We start from the raw sequence: 24250 nt of genomic DNA, 5'->3' as shown, positions 1-24250 counted from the left end.
ATTACAATATAAGACTTACCTTATTCTTTCTTTGCGTTCAAAGTCTGCCCTTTCTTCTGCTTCTCTTCGTTCCTATAAAAAACAAAAATAAGTTTGTACAAATTTTGCATATTTTGAGAGTTATTGCAATGCACTGGGGTGGCACTGCTAAAATTAGGCTATAACCCTACTAACACTGTTATCCCTGCTAACACTGGGTTATCTCTGCTAACATTTGGTCATACCTGCTATCGCAGAGAGATTTGTTGCAATGCACTGGGGTAGCTCTGCTAAAATTGGGCTATAACTCTGCTAAAATTGAGCTATAACACTGCTAACAGTGGGGTATAGCCCTGCTAACACTGGGGTATAACGCTGCTAACACTGGGGTACATCGCTGCTAACACTGGGCTATATCCCTGCTAACAATGAGGTATAACCCTACTAACACTGGGCTATATCCCTGCTAACACTGGGCTATATCCCTGCCCACACTGGGCTATATCCCTGCTAACAATGGGCTATAGCCCTGCTAACAATGGGGTATAACGCTGCTAACACTGGGGTATAACGCTGCTAACACTGGGCTATATCCCTGCTAACAATGGGGTATAACCCTACTAACACTGGGCTATATCCCTGCTAACACTGGGCTATATCCCTGCTAACACTGGGCTATATCCCTGCTAACACTGGGCTATATCCCTGCTAACACTGGGGTATAACGCTGCTAACACTGGGGTATAACGCTGCTAACACTGGGGTATAACGCTGCTAACACTGGGCTATATCCCTTCTAACACTGGGCTATAGGCCTGCTAACAAAGAGCTATAACCCGGCTAACAATGGACTAACCCTGCTAACACATGGGTGACCCTGCTAACAATTGGGCAGCCCTGTTGTACTGCAGATAAAGATTATTGTACAATTTACAACAAAAGAATCATATTTACCCTTTCCCTTGTCTGTTCTTGAAGTAACAACTGTCTCCTCCTTTCTAGTTCTTGCTGACCTTTCTCAAAATTGGCTTTTTTCTTTTCTTCAAGAGTCACTACAAAAAAATAATCCAGAAATCGAGAAAAATATCAAGTATCACTATCAATTACATTTCAGCATGTCCTGCTTCATAACCATTTTAGAGTACAAAGTATTGAGTAAAATAACAGTAACCTGTAACTTGATGTAATTACTGTGATAGATATATTTTAATATACAGAATACTGTTTATATTCAGCACCCTATTCATAATAAGTACATTACTTCAAAATTCATAACTCAATCAAGTTCACATATTGTTGTTTAACTTACTTGGTTTAATTTTTTCAGCTTCTTTGTCAGCAGACTCCACACTATCAACACTACCTTGTTTAGTTAATACTGGCATGGATGGCATCAACGGAGGCATATTCAATCCAATCAGACCCAGACTTGATGAACTACTAACACTAACAGGAGCTTGTGGTGGCTGGACACTTATAGAAGACCCACTACGCTGTCGCCTCATTGAAGGTGGTATTAAATCAGGAGGCAGTACTTGTGGTAATGTCTGACCACCCTTTACTATGTCCACCAAGTGCATTGCAAGTACAAACTCATCTCTTGTCAATTTACCATCATTGTCGATGTCAGATAAGCCCCTAAAAATGCAAAGATGAAAATTTATTTTTCACATCAACAGGAAATGGTTTCAATTACTGATCTGGAAGCCTCGTTAGAATTAATACTTTATGTTGAATCATCTCCATCCCTATACCATGTTATTAGCAGACAGTGATATATCATGCTTTTTCACATATTGAAAATCAATTTTAACATGGATTAATATTGGGTATGTCTTCATAATTGGCACCGATTTGCAGCCATGTTAGGGACGACGTCAAAAGATCGATGTCGGATAAAAAACTTATTTCCTTTAGTTTGGGGGTGGGGGTTTTGACCTCAAAAAGTTTCCATCCTACAAAAACGATTTTATTTTTTAATGAAGTAAAAAAAATCTTGGAGTATTTGTAGTTCGTTTTTTTTTCTATCCAATCATGGACAGAAATAACCGAAAACTGAAAAAAAACAAAAACAGAAAAATGGTTTGGTTCGAGTGTAAATCTGTGCGTCAAATGAGGTGCATTTGTAAAACCTTTTTACACCCTCCCGACAACCAACTGCTATGCAATACTACTGTCCGATTATCAATTTGTATTTAATGGTGAATGCAGTCTAACGCCATGACGAATATTTATCAATTAAGTTTCAGTGGGGGGTAGGGGGGTTTGGAAAAAAACTAAAGGAATTAAGTTTTTTATCCGACATCGATCTTTTGACGGCGTCCCTTAGATTTGACCAGTTCTTTATATTGTTGTTCCAGCTTAGTTTCAGCTTATGCTCATAAAAAGCCTAATATACCAGTAAGTTGATAGAAGGTTAGAATTGTAACTCAATAAATTGCATAGTTCGTTACCAACCACAGAGTGTGGTTCTGAAACACTGAGTTTATATTTCAATATTTTAGGGGATGCAGATTGAGGTATTGTGGTATAAATTGTACAAATTCCTACTGCTGAATTAACTGCTGGTGCCCTATACCATATAATTTCACTACATGCTTTTTTTACCTGATATTTATTTATTTATTTATTCAGTTAGTTTATTATAAAGTTACTTATTTAGTTACTATTTATTTTTTGTACTGTGGAATACTTTATTATCGCTGGAATTAATTTTCGCTGAAAAGGCTTTTTGGGCGTTTTGCTTGGAATTTATTTTCACTGATTTTTTCATGAGTTTAATGTGAAATATAGGAAAAAAAGTATATTCACTGGATTTTATTTTCACAGAATCATCCCTTCAGCGAAAATAGCGAAAATAAAGTATTCTACAGTATATATTATTTATGTTATCATTTATTTATTTATATATGTATATTTTTTACTTTGGACAATACTTATTAGAACAATTTGCCCCTTTTATTGCCCATGTGTTTAATTCATTTAAGATTACTTACTCAAACTCTGGGAAGCAGGCTCTACTAGCTTCGCTATAGCTATTTCTGCTTCCCAGCCATATTATACAAATTTACTAAGACTTTTGTTCGTTTATTTATTTGTTCCTTTGTTTATTTGTTTATTTATTTATACTTGTACATTTATTTATTTATTTGCTTACTTCCTATTGTAACTTTTTTCACCTTGTATAATATGGGAAATAAAACAACAACAACAACAATAACTGTCATCCTTGTTGAATGCACTACCACGGTATGGATGAGCAGAGATCTATACTTACCATATCTGAGCCAGTATAGGCTGTGATAAACCTGATTGCACTAGTATACTCCTGGCTGGCATGCCAGCTAAATAACCACTTCTCAACCGGTCATGCGTATTAAATAATTGATTGTATTTTAATTTAGAAGACTGAGGCACTGACCATTCTCCACTTGCCCTGTAAATGGAAAACCAAATATTATGATATTAGTGATTATATCTTTGGAAGATGGAGAGGGATAAATTATGTTTCACAATGAGTATGATGATTATTATTCCAATTTATTAATTTCAATGTCCACTGAAGCTAGGCAAGTGAACACTAAGTTTCAATAGATTACCTTGTAGTTGGTGGTGAAGCGGAACCTGTTGAACTTACAGATCCGGCTCGATGTAATCTGTTATCCACAGGAAAAGATGATCCAATAGTCATTGGACTGTTAACACCTATGAATAGTAGGATTCAAACATTATTAAATAAGTACCATTGAAAAACAACTGGACCTAAGCGTTCTATATGGACATAGTCAAATTATAGATGCCTGTGATCTATAAGAGTTATCAAATAACTTCTCATACTCACTGAACTAAGAATAATATCACTGATCTACGAGAACAGATACAGAGCAAAACCCACATACCTAAAGGTGCCATGGTAGAAGAAACAGGTGTTGTTGATACCGGTAGTGTTGCAAAGCCACCTTGTGTCATGATAGGAGTGGGCTGCATGGATGGCGTACCCATTGGCATCATGGACCCCATTGGTGCTATGAAAGGAAAATCACACATGAACAATACGTTGCAGAATACATGACAGAGATCAGCTGTAACAAAAACAGTTCCCTTTGATAGTGACCAACCACAAGACTACTGCTAGCCTAATTTTTAATCATTTTCACACATTTTTGAAACAAGCTGTTCAATAGATTTTGATTTTGTTTGTGTTCGGCAACATGTTAATTTTGTTACATTCATGTACAAATATACTATATATATCATAAGTGTTCTATAATAATCAAAGCAATTTGGGGTAGAGCGACAAAAACAAAAATTGCCCAAAAATGTTGAAATTTGTTTGAGTTTTTCCCAAATATAGCTTTATGTATCATAAAACACACATGATACTGTTGATCGTTTACTCGCACATAAAAATGACACGTTCCCGAACACAAACAGATTTTTTGAAACAACACCAGATTGCTCAATGTTCAATACATACAGTTTCAAGAATGTGGGTAAAATTCAAAGCAAACACACCAAAGTTTTCACGTTCTATTACCCATGTATTAGCATAAGACGAACTCCTGAAACTGTTGTATCGTTACCGGTAGGTCTACTCCAAAAAATTAATAAATTCTCAAATCCAACAGGTCATGTTTTACCCTATATACATACAAACATACAAACTCGGTCAAGTAATGTACCAATCTAAAAAATGTTTCTGTGATCCCAATTTTTGTTTCCACATATGACCTTGTATTGTAATTTTGTAAAACTTTTAGATTAATCTTAATATATCAATTGACTGTGGTAAATGGTCATACTATCAGTGGAAACAATCTCTGCTGCCAGCTGGTCATAACAGGGTATGATAAATGTATGCATGACTGATTGGTTGAAGCACCAATGTGTCTGAAAAACAATGGAGAAGTGAACTGAAATGAAACAGTTAACCACCACCAGTTATATGAATTAATAACGATTGTTCAATGGTACTCAGTAAATTTATGTGACCAATGAAAATTTGCACTTTAGGTAGGAACAAAAAACTTTTCAAGAATCATTTTCCAAATGATTGAGACAATCCACCTCAGTACTGTTCACAAACACTAAGAAGAAATGAATTATTCAGATTCAGACCTTGCCACACAAAATTGGCAAAACAATCAGCTTAAATTAGTATTATGGATACAAATTCATATTAATCAGAATTATTGCATTGAGAGGAGTCTGGTAGTCTTCTAATATTTTGAATGCAATTAACTTAACAGTACATGAAAAAGTGCAATTCTATCAAGAACACTGACCCAAGGCAACAGCAATTTCAAATAAGTAATATTGCTATAAAAAGAGATAACTAATTTGAAATAAGGCCTACATGTACCAATAATCAATATGGCTAACGAATAGCATTTTTTACCACTGAACAGAACCATATTTCCTGCATTAAATACATGCCTTCAATTCACACATGTATGACATGTTTTAATACAGAAAATAGAGGAGCATCTCAATACATGTATTTTGTGTTAAGATGAAATGACATTAATACTATGAACACCAAGCATCAAAACATGTATAATTTGACAGATGAAATAATAGGGGTCATAATCTAGGTTTTCATTCTGACCTGTGTAGAGAGAACCTCTTTGATATCTTTGAGGACCTCCCCATGTACCTAGTACAAATTAAACAATGCATACTGTCGTAACATTCTGAATAGAAGTGTGTATAAATGTAGTTTCCAATCATCCAAAAACAAGTTTAGAGAGAGTAGAAGACTGTGGACAATGTGGTCTATGACATTAACAGGAAATGCACATTATATGTTTTTATTATATGGTTGCATATACCAACATATATAACAGATATATATGCTGAAAATTATAAATTTATTAACATTGTACAACTCTCATTAGTACAGGAAACAAATCAGTAAATCTTTATGCAACTCCACCAAATGGGGCCCACACAACACAAATTATATGGCCTCAATACTTCAATGACAGAAAGATAATAAAGATACATCTGGCAGACACTGCATCATTACATGCTGTCATTATGAACCATTAACATGGAGTGATTTTTATTATGTGTAATTTTAGGAACAGAGAGTTATACAGTGTGGGTATTCAGTACCATATGCAACAAAATATACTTGAAATAGCCCTACACTACTGGAAAGTAGGGTGCATTTTTCACCAATTTTTATATCATTTCGTCCATATCATAGCCACATTATCAAAATCTATATTTATTGGAGTTTGGATCATAGTTTAAAGCCCAAACAACTGATTTCATATCAGAAATGAATCATCTCTCCCTAATAATTGTTCACTCTGATTTGTACCAAACCATGATTGTTAGCATACAAAAGAATACACACTACAAATATAACTCTCCTCTCCCAATGATACACACAGCCAATGTAATATCAATATGGTATGAGATACAGGCACACATATATTCACAATTAGCACAGCCAAGGTGACGTTATATTTCACCTAAATAAGAATGTGTGTAGTTGTTAGACATTGGTCGTAGATAAGATCTCATTAAAGAAGGACTGGAAAAGCTCATCATAGGTGCTGAGAATACAAACAGAAAGAGCAGTGAACACCAATAAAAAATCAAAGAAAGCTTAGAAAGGACTCCCGTGTGCTGTGAGTATTGAAGACACATTAAAAATGAATTCAAAATTACTTGTACTTGAGATATTGATGGAATAGCTGAAAACTAATTATGTAAATCAGATAGCTGATATGAACAGATTTGAGTGTAAAACTAATAAGGCCTGCGTAATGTAATATCTATGTACCAAGTTTCATTGAAATGTGATTAGAACAAAAAAACTATAAATTATTATTAGAGAATTAATATGAACAAATTTTAACCCAAAATTAATTGGGCCTGTATATTGTTCTAGGGCATTTATGTACGAAATTTTCATGTATGTAAATGTGTCGAAATGGGCGTAGTGCGAGTGGTTTGTGCTAGTAGCACTAATCTGAAAAAGTAGTAGATCTAGTGCTAAATTGGTACTAGATCTAGTGCTAAAATGTGCACAGTGCGAGTGGTATTGTTATCGCATTGTCAACGACGTCGAATAATAGGAGGGGCATCAACAACCACTTTCATATGCAAACTACAAACAGTATAAAACATCGGCAATATGCGCGAGATGTCCATAATAATACTTTCTTTATATAACACCGGATTCTGCCGTAAATTCGCCCATCCGAAAAATCGCCCTGGGGATTTCGCGGCTGATGGGGCTCAAAATTTAAAAAAATAATTATCAAATATTTTGGGGGATATTTTCATTGTATCCAACTACACAGACTTTCTACGCCGACAGTATGGCCACCCAAGACAAAAGAAACTATTGCAAAAAATCCTAAGGGCTTTTAAAAAATATTATTGCAGAGAAAGTGTCTAGACATATATAGTATGGTCACGTTAAAAAATCGGCGAAGTTACATCATATTCAGTTTGTTCCTCCATGATACAATGTAATAACAGGATTGCGTGAATATGTATATGCCCATTCACAGGTCGCAGTACACACAAAATCCACAGAGCTTTACAGGGACCCGGGACTTAGACTAGGAGTATACCAATTTTTTATTTAGTTCACATATGGCATCATAATTTTATTTTCGAAGATCTATTTTCATTAAGTGTGGCGCCGACCAGAAATAAAACGGCACATCAGCGATTAAAAAAAATCAACGCGGAATTCCACCATTTACATAAAGTTTCCATTCGGCAAAGTTGAAAACACAAACTTCCCCCACAATACCATACAGTATATCTATTCACAATTTGTAAAAATTTGTAAAAATTGCGAAGTTCGACCTGCAGTTTCACTGTTTCAGCTAGTTTCCCAGCCGATCGCGTTGTTCCAAAGGTTTATTACGACAAACGTGGACAATGACATTCTCAATTTTCCCACTGTAGCACATTTCCAATGAATGAAAGATACAACAATTTTACATAAATATTAATATTTTCAGAGAATTACAGGATGCCATTTTAGCACTAGATCTAGTGCCATTTTAGCACTAGATCTAGTAGTTTTTCGGATTAGTGCTACTAGCACTAACCACTCGCACTATGTCCATTTCGACACATTTACATACCTAAAATTTTATTCAAATGTGATGATCAGTAATTGAGATATCAGTGTTAATTAATTATTTCAATTAAGTGATTAATAAGTGTTTTTTTATATATCAGTGGAACATTCATGGAAAAAATTAACTAATTATGCGACTTAGGTAATTAATATCCACAATTATTTACCCTAAAACTAATCAGGTCTCTGCATAGTCCTGGAGGATCTATGTAGCAAGTCTCATTGAAATATGATGATCAGTACTTGAGTTATCAGGTGAAAAGCTGAAAATTAACTAATTATGCGACTTAGGTAATTAATATCCACAATTATTTACCCTAAAACTAATCAGGTCTCTGCATAGTCCTGGAGGATCTATGTAGCAAGTCTCATTGAAATATGATGATCAGTACTTGAGTTATCAGGTGAAAAGCTGAAAATTAACTAATTATGCGACTTAGGTAATTAATATCCACAATTATTTACCCTAAAACTAATCAGGTCTCTGCATAGTCCTGGAGGATCTATGTAGCAAGTCTCATTGAAATATGATGATCAGTACTTGAGTTATCAGGTGAAAAGCTGAAAATTAACTAATTATGCGACTTAGGTAATTAATATGCACAATTATTTACCCTAAAACTAATCAGGTCTCTGTAAGTGACTATGTACCAAGTTTCATTGAAACGTGATCATTACTACTCAAAATATCAAAAGCTGAAAATTAATTATGCAAATTAGTTAATTAATATGTACTGATATTACCCTAAAAACTATCAGGTCTGTGCAGTGTCCTATGATATCTATGTACCAAGTTTTATTGAAATGTGATGATTAGTACTCGAGATGGAAAAGCCAAAAATTGATTAATCATTATGCAAATTAGGTAATTAATATTGCACAGATTTTTACCCCAAACTAATCAAAACCTGCGCATTACTTCAGAGCATCTATGCTAAGTTTCATCAAAATCCAATGAGTGGTTCTTTAGATACCAGTGGAACAATCATGGAACAGCTAAAAATCAGCTAATTATCATGCAAATTAGGTGATTAATAAGCACAGATTTTTACCAAAACCTAATCAAATCTGCGCATTGGCCCAGAGCATCTATGCACCAAGTTTAATCAAAAATCAATGTATGGTTCTTGAGATATCAGTGGAACAGACACACACACAGACACATACAGACACACAGACAGACACACAGACAGACACACTAACTGCAAAAACTCCTTTTTTGTGCTTCGTACACAGGAGTAAAAAATAAGCAAGTAGGTTTTATATGTCTAATAACACCACAAATATTGATTATTCAATTGCAGCTATACATACTCTTTACCTCAGAACAAGGTTTATGCTTAAGGTAGAAGCCTAGTCATAATTTTTGACAAAATTGGTCATAAATCGCATGACAATGTTCATTAGTTTATTATGTACAATCATGAAGCTAATGTCTCATGGTACAATGAAATAGCATTATTTTTTGTGTTATAGTTAAGTTTATCGAGAAATGTGTCCTAATATTTCTTGAAAGTTGTTATTTTTAGAACAATTCCATAGAACACAATTGCATTTTTTGACACTTTTTAAAACCCAGATTTTTTAAATAATTCAGAACAAAAAGTACTCCATCATTAACAATATATGATTTTTTCAGTCTATGTAACCAGGTTAGATTTTGAGATATTACATAATATCTCTGCCATAGGAACCTATGGTAAAAGTGTTATAATATGACAAAATGGCAACTTTCCACTAAAATACATCCATTATTTTCTCGAAAAAAAGGCTGGTGACCCCAACTTTTATTAGGTTAATATCTTTGTATTGCTTTGAAGTACAGTTTAATGCAAAATTAACAAATTCTGGGTATTTTAATTTATTAGTAGGCTTCTACCTTAAGCCAAAAATTTCGTTTAAAAACTCCCTTACACACTCATTCATTACGATGCATATAATTCATGAAATCGAACATAGGATTTAAACTTACCCATGGGTGCCATAGGCTGGTTACCAAATGTACCTATAACTGGCATAGGATCGGCTTTCAAACGAGCTGGCAGTGTTGTCGGTATCTGATGACCTTCTAATTTCTTTCTAATTAAGAACATTGCAATAGAAAACTCTTTTCTATCCATTCGGCCATCTCCATTCATATCAGCTAGTGTCCTGAAAAACAAACATACATACCGGTACTACATAGATGTATATCATAGGATAAAGGAAATACTACATAGATGTATATCATAGGATAAAGGAAATACTACATAGATGTATATCATAGGATAAAGGAAATACTACATAGATGTATATCATAGGATAAAGGAAATACTACATAGATGTATATCATAGGATAAAGGAAATACTACATAGATGTATATCATAGGATAAAGGAAATACTACATAGATGTATATCATAGGATAAAGGAAATACTACATAGATGTATATCATAGGATAAAGGAAATACTACATAGATGTATATCATAGGATAAAGGAAATACTACATAGATGTATATCATAGGATAAAGGAAATACTACATAGATGTATATCATAGGATAAAGGAAATACTACATAGATGTATATCATAGGATAAAGGAAATACTACATAGATGTATATCATAGGATAAAGGAAATACTACATAGATGTACATCAGATTATGTGTTACAGTATTTTGCTTACCATATCTGGCCAAGTACATCAGGTGATAACCCAGACTGTAGGAAGAAAGTTTTCGCTTGTTCACCTTCAAGAAATGAAGAAAACTTTACTGTACAATACATTCGAATAGATACATAAAGTTTTAATCGAAAACAGGGTACAAACTGAAAGTAAAATTTGGCTACCACCACATTTGGCGAACATGAATGGAAACATCACTGCCGTATGAAAATAATTTATCAGGGTAACAATTATAAGCAATTAAACACAAACATGTATATTAAAAGTAATGTTTACTAAGATGCATATAAAAGAAAACAGCTGATTTAATGAGAGATACTTGTAGTTCGAAAGCCAAGACAATGCAATTTCAAGACACACTGTAAATATGATGTATTGTTTATTTCCTCATTAGTAAATTCCAGTCCAGCTTGCGATGGGATCTGGTGTTTCACTTGCCGCAGTTGCGCATCCTTCCTACTACCGTTAAAATCCTTTTATAAACCGCATACCTAATAGTAACCGCACCCGCGATTACGGCTTCAGTGTTAAAGAGTTATCAACAAAAATTGAAAACATGAAAACCTATTACTAACCGCACCCCCAATTCAACAAGACCGTGACTGACTTTGTTTGAACCAGCTGGTACATTGTTCCTAATCCTATTCATTTGTTTCGACAGTGTGCCTAAAACTATTCACACCTCTTTATTCTTCAGTAGTGTTAGGATGTCAAACACGCAGTGAAACTGCTTTTGTTCTTGCGACAACTTTTGTCAACACTCCTTATGTCCGTGTGTCGCAAGTTTTCGACAATGAGCTGTTATCACCGAAAAACTGTTAAATTCTTTTTCAATGCTCAGTTTATCTTTCGAAAACTAATTTCTTGATTAAAAAAAAAATCATGTCATTTTCCCATGGAAATCAAAGTCAAAAGATCGCACTACATTATCAGTAAATCACTTCCATGTTTCGTTCACCATGAAGTCGGTGACCTGTCATTAACATATTTAAATGACTAAGGTAATTTGAACACGTGGGTACCATCCAGCATTTTGATTGGTTAATTAGCGACCTGACCTATCCGGTCAAGTAACGTGTCGTGTGGTATTCAAACTACATGGCGATGTTGTAGCACATCGATCGTTTACATGTGACCGAAATAATTCGCTTACGGTGAAACTAAGTTGAATTTTACTTGCATTTGATAACAATTCAACGAATTTATTTTTCATGCGTTATTATAATCACTACTGAGTAATAATCAACAATTTCAACACTTTGAAAACAGGTAAGTTATTCACTTGTGAGTCGAAGCATGGCCGGATTGCGTTACCGTACCCACGGTACCGTACTTTTTTAGTGCCATACCATGATCATTTTCTACTAAGCAATGCATTAATGCTTGTTTTTATTAGAAGCTCCTGTCAGAATATACTTTCCGTTACGAAGAAAATTAAAAAAATAAATGCATATTACATTAAATATACTGAGTATTTTTTTTTCATGTGAACAGTTTTTGTGTGACGTGACGCTTATCGCTCTTCCCTGACATCTAAATTGGTGTTACGCTTATATTCGAAAGATTGTACGGTGTATTGTTTGTTTTGTGCAAGTGATGTGGGAAAAAATGACCACGCCCATTTAGTGATTGCAATATGTACGTAATAGAAACCGCACCCCGAACTTGAGCTGTTGATCCAAATTTTTTATTTGATACATTGTAATATAAACCGCGGTTTATATTAGGATTTTAACGGTACACTGTCTATAGTTTAACTAAAGTACAAGCAATATCATTGTCAGAATAGACTAGTACAACTTTATAAGTGAAAATAAACTAATAAGCTAAACACATGCTAGGTGAAAATACAAGATTTACATTACTGTATTTGCTCTATTGATAGCGCATGTGCTATCACAGGAGTGTCAATGATGAAACTAAATCATATTTTAATGATTCAGTACACAACAAATACAATAAAGCAAATAAGGTAATACAATATTTCCGCTTACCGGTAATAAAACCATTAACAGGTCTGAGTTGAAAGAACTGAGCATCGTGTTTGCTTCTGTCTTCACTTGTAATCACCCAATCTACAAACAAAGAAAATGAACACAGTTAGTGATCATTTTACAATATCACATTCATAATGTTTATATTTTATATCTTTAAATTTGCATAACCTATTTTCTTCTCAGGGCCTTTAATTAAGCATGAGTGATCTGTGCTTATATTTTGTGGTATTTTTGTGATTAACTGTCTATTATACATCATTTTTTTGCTTGTAGTCAATTTATTGGGAGATAACATATAAAAATGCCCACAAAAACATTTCGTGCTGTGCAAATATTTGTGTGGGAATCTATTTTCATCACATCTTGTAGTGCCTCTGTATCCAATGTGAACAAAAGAAAGCATTTGAATATGACATCAATAACTGGAATGTTGGTGACATAGTAGTTTACCCCTATATAAAGGGAAATTTGAACACTGGAATGAGTACATTATATAGCTTTTTTTACGAAATAGTAAATTCTGTTGTTTTTGATGCTAGACACAGAGCTGGGAACAGCTACTGGTGGGGCTGTATACAATCAAAATCTATTTAGGAAAGAAACCAAAATCAAACTGGGCGGTTTCCTGCGGGACTCCGCTAATGCCCGAACCGGCACGACATGGCACGGAAATACCGTAGTTTTCCCGAAACAGAGCTTCCCCGGGAGTAATGATTCACACTTAATTTGAGGTGTCAATTGTTCACAGGTCTCGTAAGTGCGTCAGTTCCCCTGCAAGACCGGCAGTTCCCCATACGAAAATATGAGAAATGCATTTTATAACAACAGAAATGTACATCAGAAATTCGCCAGATGACGCATTTTACGTAACATAGTTGTCAAGAGAAATGAGTTGGTGTAATGTAGCAAATACATTATTATGTAGCCATAATAAAACTTTATTTATGAAACAATGTCTATTCACAGTCACTCTGTGGTATATTCAAATTTGTGACTGTCTAAAAAAATACTAATGAACGTTTTTAAATGTATATATTCAAGTTCAGTTCATTAAGGTTTCCTGCTTTATTCTTGCCTTGTGCTTGATTGGTAAACTACATTTCACCTTTCTTAAAATGGAGTATGACTGGATGTTTCAAGATTTCTCGGATGGCTCAGAAAGTACTACACTTTTTAATGTAGGCGGCCCTTCTCAGGGCCCTGAGTGTGAAGCTAGTGTATCCGATATTGTATCGAGTGATTTATGTTTACAATATGACTGGATGTTTGAAGATTGTTCGAAAAATACTATTTTTTTTAGACGGCCCAGACTGTGAAGAAGTCGAAAATGCCCAGACGTCAACAACTGCACGTACGTGCAAGAAAAGTCTTACAAGAGGTGGCAACCGACCAGGCGCTGGGCGACCAAGATTGTCACAGCTATACCCCGACGCTGTGACAACAGTAAAATCATTTATTGAAGAAAATGGTTTTGAAGCACATCGTAGGCGAAGAACAACAACTGGAAGCAGTGGTGTGAAAAGACAACAAATACGACAGGCTCTGTACGAGAATGACCCCTCGTTGGAACAACGAAAAGTTGGATTTTCAACTATTTCAAGGTGGATGGTTGCCCCAAACAAAAAGTTCAAGGCAGCAAAGTGTTATACTGGCGAGATAGATGCAAAACTTGTACGTGGGTCAGCTAACAATCTTAGAAAAGACGAGAACGCACATTATTATTTTTCGCAGGTTAAACATTGCATGGAGTTTTCTGCAAAATATAGCAATTCTTGCATGATTATATTATGCGACAACATGAATAAAGTTAAGACTGGCGTCCCAGCCGTTGGTAGGTACCACCAAGTTAAACGCTTTTTCCCCTCAGATGACAAACCAAATTTTGCCGACCACGACTTTCCTTTCCCAGGTTATCTGATAACCCCAGCCGGTTACATAATATTAAAAAGTTCAGCACAACCGGAAATAATAAAAGATGATTCAGGCCGTGACCACTATTCGTACTCGAGAAGTGCAGGGTTCTCCACGAGGGGTTTTTACAGGGCGCCGCGCCCTGTTATCTGAAATTGGCGCCCTGTTTAAATTGTCAGCGCCCTGTTATATTTCCTGTGCGCCCTGCATGGTCCCATACAAAGAATTGTTTACAAAACAGGCCAACACTCATTGTCTTCCGAAGATGATTCATCGTGCTCAGGGTAACTGGTTCATTGTTTTAAGGTGCAACTGTGAAAATTCCGGTTTGTTATCGTAGCAGGTCACCGTGAGGTGATAACACCACCAAACAAAAAGTTACAAGTTTTTTCAACACGATTAAAAATGAACATGTGGCCCAGAAAAGTGCATTACCGTACCCATATTTTTACTGCCAGGGTGACGTCAAATATATAAAATCGTTATCGGTAAAACCATTCGTTAAACATAAGGTCTATGGTTAAAACCAAGTTCACGCCGTGACTAGGTATCGGCAACATCGTCACCGCCGAGTGGAACAAAGTCAGCAACCGGGCAGCTATGCACTTGCATGATCGGTAAACGACCAGCGCAGCCGACGTACCATCACAGACATTGCTGATCACCAAGAAGTCCACACGAATGCTTGCTTGAACATGTAAATGTTTACATTTAAATGTCACTATTTAAAGTTGCATTTTCTTTAAATCACGATTTAAAAACCCCGGTAAAACGGCCATGCTTTCAACTCGCATCATAAGTGGAAGAAATAAATTTACTTGTGTTCTTTTGGAACAAATATTCCGATTGGTTGTTTTTCGCGTCAATGCGTGGCTTTGGCCAATCAAAAGCATCGTTACATAGTATCAGGGTGCACACAGTAAAATGAACTGTTTCCGGGTCATAGCTGTTTTGAACGAAGCAGACATCAACAAACTTTCGATTCGAATGAAAATTATTCTTTTAAATATGTATTTTGTTTTTTTATACCTAATTCTATTATTTTTGATAGTAACTGTTAACTGCAGATCGAAAATCTTCTATTGTGTACATTTTATTTCGTTTGATCACCTTGGTTTTTGGTGCCATTCATGCAAGTTTTTTAATGAACCAATTACGAACGTTTGTGCGACATATATTTTATTTTGCTTCGTCCAAATAAATATAAATCCTAAATATAAATTTTTGCTAATAATTAAATAAAGCATGTATGTATCTATTTGGGAAAATAAATTAACAAACTTGTTACGTTTTTTTCTGGACGCGATCATTACTTGTAAACAACTGATGTCACCGCTTGAGGAATCGTGCAGCTAAAATCAGCTGATTGTACGTGCTGACGTTTACTTAATAATAGCTCTTCAAAATTCCTATTCATTTTGTAATAATAAATATATATTATGCATATGTAATAATATGTAGATTAATAGATTTTTTGGTTTCCATTTTTCAACATTCTTGCCAATGATGCACATTACAAATGTGCCACGCCCACTTCACATTGGAGCGCCCTGTTTAATTTTCAAACCGTGGAGAACCCTGAAGTGGGCCACTAACAGTGATAAACCGAGCAGAGTTGTTCAGCCCATCATTGCCCACATAACAGACTTGGCTAACATCATCAAAGAACGTGACGGACCAATTGTTGTTGGAGTTCTCGACGGCGGTGGCGACTTCAATGTAAATTTCATCACCAATATTTTTTACTATCAACCAGAAAACGCTGACATATTTAAGGAAATAAAATTTATGAATGCCCATTTATAGAAGCGAATAGGAACGATTATATTTACAAAGTGTGAAAACCCTGAATGCGACCACTGCAACATGTATCCTCCTGTTCAAGCCGAGAGAGCGATGTCATTTTTAAAAGAAACTGGATTACGCCCAGTTTCTTAGTTTTATACAAGCATCGGACCTCCCGCCGCTTGCAACAGTTACATGCCGAAATTTATCAAACTCAGACTTGGCGTTTGCAGTAAATGCCCATCATATGTATTTACATGTACTGGTATATGGTACAATAAACATCAAAATATTCATGCAAGTCATCATTTTCTGTTTATTTTGAAAAATATTGCTTAAGAAAAATATTTCTGCTGATTACTAAAATTGACAATCACAACTGCAAAAGTACAAATTCGTGAGATTAGTTACATCTATTTATGATTTTACTTATTTTTGACACTCTGAGTTGGTCATGTGATGAAAAGGTTGCAATACTCAAGAGTGATCGGCTGTATTATCCACTCACGTACTCTTTGGTTTCTACTAACCAGTGATGTCATTTGTATCAAACAGCTTTATCTGAACAATTATTATAACCCCATCATGCAAGATATGCATACTCACTCTGTTGAGAATCTTGAAACTGAGCCATGATGATAAACTACCACCACTTCTTATCACTGTTAGTGTAATATCTACAATGAAGAATACAAAATAATATGAATATTTATACATCTATCACCACAAACAATAGAGTTTACTGTTCCTTAAAAAGGTATATCTGCATTTGTTCACAACATATCTGCACTTATTCAAACATTCATATGTGGGCTTGAACGTCTATGCAGAGTATGTGCAGGTACAAGTCCTGGGGGATACTTGAGGCTTTTCAAGCTCTGCTTTAATCAAGTTTGGATTTAATAAAGCAAATCTACATCAGTTAGTTACACCAGGAGTACACCAACCCTGGAGATGTATTGATTATATACATTATAAATCACACTGAATTTGGAGTAGCAATTCTATGCTTGACAGAGTGCTCAGGTCACAAATTAGATTTTTCATCAAAATGGTGCTTTAGGGGGAATTCATCCTGATTACACTGACAGAAAGACGAATGCACTATTGAAAAAATCGTGTAAAACACAGTTATATTTAAATATAAATGAGCCATTATTCATATGATACATGTGACATGTCTAATTTAAATCTGATTCAGTCATTGTTTTAAACAAGATAAATACAGTGCATTTAAAATAATTTATGTTATTAACACCTGAGTAGCTATATTCTCAAGTACTTAGACAACTGCAGAGTACACCTTGTAAACCTCAACATTAAGTTATTGTGTATTTGTAAAATCACCTTCTACATGACAAATGCCCTCAGGTGATGTCTGATTAACAACTGTAGATGGCAATTTGATTTCGGGAGATTGGGGGGGGGGGGTGATTCTGTTTTCACGGCATGCTAACTTTGGGATGTATTAATGTCAGACTATTAAAAAACAGGGGGAATATTACAAGCAGCCTGACTGTCCAAATAGCTCTGCTGTTTCAGCAGAGCACATACTACATTCACGTTAGGGGATCTCGGCATGTACCAAAGTTTTTAATCCTTTGTGTTTGCAGAGGGATTACAGACGTTGCATTCATGTTAGTCAGGACTCGCCTGTTGAAATTCCCCTCTCGTTTTGCATTAATAAATGCATGCACATATGTAAGTACATAAACATCATACTGGAGAAAACAATAAACCTTGACTTTGTTTACATTCTATTTATAATAAGTGTTTCCACTCAGGTGTTTATTTCTTATCACTGATATCATAAGTTTAATATACCGGTAAGTCAAATAGCATTTCTGACCCAAAATAACAAACAAATGTTAAATTACAAATTTGAAAATATTGTCAGAAAATATTCAATGCAGGTCAATCCAAGGTACACATATACCAAGTATCAAAGCAATCGGAGTGGAGGTTTTTAAAAGGAAGTTGATAATAGCATTTTTGCAAAAAAAATTAAAGAATTTAAAATATTTTCACTAAATGTTCAAATCCAATAGAGATCCACCCAAGGAATATATATAATCTCATAGATTCACTCAAATCTATTTATCACTCTAGTACAGATAATACTTCCTAAGCTCTCATTAAGTGTCAAAAGGCATTTAAATTGCAATCCATCAAATCCACCTACGAATAGATTATATCCATTTCAAAGCAGGTACAGCTACATGAATAAGACAGCTCTTACAATCAATTTAACCCTTTCAGTGTCATTGTCAACGTTCAGCACCATCTACAAAATTATTTTATAGTCTACTTCTCTGTACATGAAATGTTGATAAAAATAGACGAACCTTTTGTCATAAATTAAAAACAATATCTAATAACTTGTTTACATAGGCCAAAATAATGATGAAATCGAATAAAAATTTTACAAATTATTTGCACTGATTTTAGGGCAGGAAAAATATCTGGGTTAAAGGCAGTACGGCAGTAATCATGTCATACATATATTAGCACTTTTATTCAAAATACAGCATAATGCCGTACCATCTGCACATACCATTCACTTAAATAATTGTATGTACGGTACATTACAGGTACACCGGTATTTCATACATCTAACTACTGATACCATCAGCTAATTGACCGACCATACAGTTCTGTTGCTACTAAATGTGATAAGGATCTAGTGGCCTCCTAAAGCAACATTGCTTGTAACTAAGCTGTATTGTCAGCCACTTAGCTGACATTATAGCCAGTTAGGTGTACGAAACAAATTCACAGTCACAGTAAATAATCTTCTATCTTTTGACCTTTATACACAGATTTATTTGCCCAAGGAAAGAGGTCTTCATATACAGGTAAATGGCATTAAGACATCAAATTTATGTTATCTAAGAGCACTTCTAACAGATAATAATATTTTATTGACATTATATTGACACGATTCTGACACTATACTGACAGGCACGGACAAATATAGCAGGAGTGTGTCCTAAAACTAAAACAGAGACCTACAAAATACAACACGACTAAGAATGATAATAATATTAATCAAGTACAGTAATATATTAAACCTGTCATTTGAGGCTTGTCTGTAATTGTAATTCTGTTCTGAAGCAAATTTTTAGGCTTAAATTCGCCTATAGCATATCATATAGGCTAATTTGTATAATACAAGAATGTGTTAATCACCTATATTAACATGTTATGATAATTAAGCTGTATTGTTTCTCCAATATTTTAAAGTAGGGTATCCATAATCTATAATGACGTGCGGCAATGCAATATATTTTTTAAATAGCAAGTCAGATTGACAGACAGATTTGAATGAGTGTATGAGGGAATTGGATGAAACCCTGATTAAACTATTTGTGCATTCATAGCACAAACAGTTGGAACAGGATTGAATGCCAATGTACAGCGAAAAAAACTCGCTTAAAATTCATCATATTGGCGTTTAGTTGCCTTTAATCATTTTTTTTCTGAACAATAGAACAGAAAAGGATAGAGTACCCAGTAAATAATATAATGATAGATAAGTCTATAATGTTAGAAGCTATTTGAAAAGCTCAGAAGAATTTAACGCTGGAAGCCTACACATAAATAAAAATACACAGAATTTGTTTATTTTGCAATATAAAGATATTGATTTCAAAAATGTTGGGGTCAAGAAAATTAAAGTTTTATTTTAGTGAATGGCAAGCAATTTGTTAGTATAAAAAGAATTATTTCACCATTGGTTTTCATAGTTGGGGAAATGTGCCATATATTAGAGAAAGATATAAACGTTTCCATGTGATTTATGACAAACTTTCCCAAAATAATGAGTAGGATTTTAACTGAAATCAAAGTGATCTACTCACTGTTCAGGTTGGAAAATAAAAGTGTCATATGTTTATACAAATTATTTCATCACTATTTCCTTTGTTTACATTTTGTCAACCTGTTATCCTTCACAAATTAGGAAATATTTTATTCCTGCCACCACCTTGTCACAGTTGCCAGACTCCACCTGTCTGGGACAGATGTAGAGACATTTTTGTCTTTGCTTTTAACATAAATATAATGAACTCAAAACAGTAAGACAGGCAGATCAAGGATATAGCATCAACAAGTCCACATCATAATTTACATATCTTGGTAATTTAATTGAGACAGAGACATCTGACATCCAGTTATTAGGATTTTGAATGTATGTGTATGTACAATGCCAAATCAAATTTAAGAAAAAACTTTGTGAAGATAAGTGTGTCTAGATTAGATTTGAATTCAATTTTCAGATGTTATGTGAGGTCACTGTTAATTTTACGGCGAGATCAGATGTCTCACTAATAACGTGCATCATTTCATCTGTACAACTGACGTGATTAGGCGAAGTTACTTGCAGTGTAGAGGCATATAAATACATCTGCTACAGTATTTAATCATAAGTAGCATGTTCGTATCTCAATAGTATGACATAAACAGCAAATAAAAGAAATCATCTGTAATCTGTAACATAAGTACCGCATTCCATTCAATAGATGTGCATGCCATAGAGCAAATATAGCATACAATGCATGAATCTACAAGGATATACAGAACTGAAGTGAGGTTAATTTACATATGCTTATCAATTGCTCATTAATAAATTCAATGTCCACTATGTGACATTGAAAACCTTGACCATATTTTTCAATGATTAAGAAAGACAACTTCTTCCTTCTTTGACAACAAAAATGTTTGTTTTTTGTGTGATTTTAAAAAAAATGTAAACGTGAGAGTTGAAGAATTAGTCATAATATGTTTCGCAGTCATAACAGCTCATTGTTGAAACATAGTTAACCCATTCACGATAGTCACAACAGACATTGTATTTTTATTGGAAAAGATGATGAAATTGCTGTCTGATAACCAGAGTTCATGATAAGTCAGTCAAATTGGGGCACGTTGAAAGTAGGTTAGCACTTAATCAAACTTGGCTCGAATAAAAAAATCATACAAAAATAGAGGACGAGATGAAGCATGTACAAAGTACTATAGCAGATTTTCCATTGCCATATTAAACAAAAATTTCATTTCAGAGGCACTTTATTACATCTACCTATAACAGTAAGGTCAGGAATCCCAATAAATGAGATTCACTACAGAGATACCAGTATCTTTTATATGATAGTTATTCATTGTCTTAATATAGACAACCCTTTAGTTTGATCACTATTAAACCATTGTTCCCATGAAAAGTTTACTTACTTAACCTGTAGTTGAGCATTGCCTTATTGTATATGGATTGCATGCAGCATATACATGCATGTTTGTAATACAGCATTTGTTTACACAAAATATGAACATGTGCTGCATGGAATGAATGTGTCGCTTTAACTTCTTCAACTGATTATGGCTGATAAACTTGCAAGTTATCCTTGAATGAAAATAGACTAGTTGACTAAGTTGCATAATAATAATCTATAATTTGCATTTGCAGTTGGTAACAATACAAGTAATTAACATATCAATAACTTCTATTGTTTCTAGAAAATTCAAGCATGTAATTTCATTGGTTATGCACTATAAATTGCCATACCTGCCTCAAATGCGAAAACTGTGGAAATAGACACAATTTTGTATTTTAATTAATCAACTGCTAAGTGCTAGTGACAACAGATTTACAAATGTCAATTAACCTTGTAATTAAATTTTTTTTTGTGTCATATGTACACATCATAGTGGTATTATTATTAAGTCATGTGACCTATTTTTATTTATTTGGAATATATTACTAATACTAGAATTACATACACAGATTGTAAAAGAATCAAACGTATATGCCACATGATTGTCACAACTCGGTCGACGTATGTTCTCGCATTGGAGTAAGATGCACAAAGCCGGGCGTACCCGACCTTAGCTGTGGAATCATAGCCCTATGTTGCCGACCGCATTATTTACGTGACTGACTCTGGCCGGCCCATAGGGCTATGGGGCCTTGTGCGACTGAATACCGGTTAAAATCCACATGCCAAATTTGTTCGTTGCGAAAATCATATTTTAAGACCTTCGAAAGTACTCACTATGTTTATTTACTTCCAAACAATGACCAGAACCTATTTGCGCTGTGAAATGATGAAGGTGGTCATAAAAAATTGACTTTATTTACCGTACACCGAGTCGCAGAAAAATAACAAGACGAAAGACGCCATTTTGGACTACAGAGTTACGCGAGACCTATAGCAAATTACGCGAGACCTATAATTTTGTACCACGTGACCAAAATCAGTAGATAAATTGCGTTTATGCAACTAGTTTCTATTATTAAACAAAAATCATACAATTATAAATACTGTATGTGATTGCTTTGTTGGAACAATTAGAATAACGGGAAGAGTGAGTTTTATTCTTCCTCCACTGTATCACATGACCGCCAAACGAGATTATATCAGAGGTACATTACTTGGGGTTAGTAACTACGGTGACATGATACCAAGATCCCGTCACAATCTCGCTCTCGCATAAGCGTTCCAACTCAGAAAAAATGCGAATGCGCATGCCCGAGGTAACTAGGATACTGGGATGTCCAGGTGGATCAAAATAGCTGCCCACGATATGACGGATTACGAGAACTATATTTTCTGTACATTTTCGATGTATTACATTTTTCACTATGATGGTGACAAGAAAAGTTTATTTTTTTCATTACAAACCTTGAACATTGATATGCGTCATGTCAGAAGGTCGTAGCCTCAGTCTCGCTATCTACGAGAAGAGACTTGAATGGGATCTTGACATGATGTCACCATACAGTACTATGCGAGTTGCAAACCCCAAGTAATGTACCTCTGATTATATTTATTCTGCGCTAGGGAGTGTGGGATGTCAATGGCTGTCGTTTTCTCGTAATTTGCTTGTTTTCCGCGGTACCGGTAATTGTAAAATATCACAAATTATTGCTTATTTATAAACACAAATTGCAAACAAAAGTTTGTATGTTATTCATCCAGCTATCAATTCACAATAAAGGTATGTCACACCATCGTAATCGAAAGCAAAAGCGATTTAATTTACGTATGCCAGATTTCTGTTTTTAAACGGTGATAGATCCCGTAGCTCTATGTTCGACGTACAACAACAAAATTAAAAAAAAGACGTCCAAATGAAATTGTTTGGGCGAAATTCGATTGTAGGTCGCACCAAAGAGCTACGGAACCACAGCTAACCCGACCTGTGACCTCCATTCGGTCAACAGACGACCGGCGCACAGACGTCCCAGACATAGCACTTGCATTAAAAATTCGTATGAATTAAATATCGTTTCCCAATTTAAACGATCCACAAAATTCAACTAACGGTTAATCTTGCATAAGAACATTCCACAATCTTACCTTTTTTTAAAACATGTCCAGCGAAAATATCATCACTCGGACTTCACATGCCGTCGGCCATCTTGAAAAATACGCCTCTCGATTCCACTAAGTCGATAAAAACAAGCAAATTTTCCAGGCACACAATGTCGCCAGATTTAAAAATGTTACCAGAACGTTGAAAAATAAATTCCGGATTCTTGCAATCTCACTTAATAATAATTATCAACGATAATTAAGAAATATATTAAAAATATCGGCAGAGCTGTCGGTCCTGCCCACGAAGGAGTGTATATTATAGAGGGAATCCCTTGAACAATTTATTAAACGAGCTCTGATTGGTTCATACGCAGAATAGCAAATATCACAGAAGTCCTTTTTTATTTAAATTCATTCGACGGAATCATTGTTATTGACTTTAAATTTAATAAAACTAATGAGAAAAAGGCTGTGCAAGTAATTAA

The 24250-nt window shown here is 34.7% G+C and overlaps 1 protein-coding gene across 4 annotated transcripts in view; it reads right to left on the bottom strand.

Annotated features, from left to right (window-relative positions):
* The window catches only part of LOC100368708 (intersectin-1-like), a 61792-nt gene extending 37700 nt beyond the window's left edge, over positions 1-24092 (bottom strand). For all 4 annotated transcript variants that reach the window (XR_014931012.1, XM_085505741.1, XM_085505742.1 and 1 more), the window contains exons 1-11: positions 23808-24092; positions 17059-17129; positions 12754-12834; positions 10760-10823; positions 10068-10246; positions 3879-4004; positions 3579-3684; positions 3257-3415; positions 1289-1617; positions 934-1031; positions 20-72 (exon numbers count right to left, since the gene is read on the bottom strand). Coding sequence is in view for 3 of the 4 variants with exons in the window: in XM_085505741.1 (XP_085361867.1) it covers positions 20-72; positions 934-1031; positions 1289-1617; positions 3257-3415; positions 3579-3684; positions 3879-4004; positions 10068-10246; positions 10760-10823; positions 12754-12834; positions 17059-17086 (1223 nt within the window). In the remaining variant the exon portion in view is untranslated. The remainder of the gene's footprint in view (positions 1-19; positions 73-933; positions 1032-1288; positions 1618-3256; positions 3416-3578; positions 3685-3878; positions 4005-10067; positions 10247-10759; positions 10824-12753; positions 12835-17058; positions 17130-23807) is intronic.
* Positions 24093-24250: the final 158 nt, after the last annotated feature.

This window comes from Saccoglossus kowalevskii, chromosome 11, assembly GCF_978046115.1.
Source record: "Saccoglossus kowalevskii chromosome 11, keSacKowa6.1, whole genome shotgun sequence".
Taxonomy (NCBI): Eukaryota; Metazoa; Hemichordata; class Enteropneusta; family Harrimaniidae; genus Saccoglossus; species Saccoglossus kowalevskii.
The sequence above is the reverse complement of the archived record's forward strand: the minus strand, read 5'-3'. Positions and strand labels throughout refer to the sequence as shown.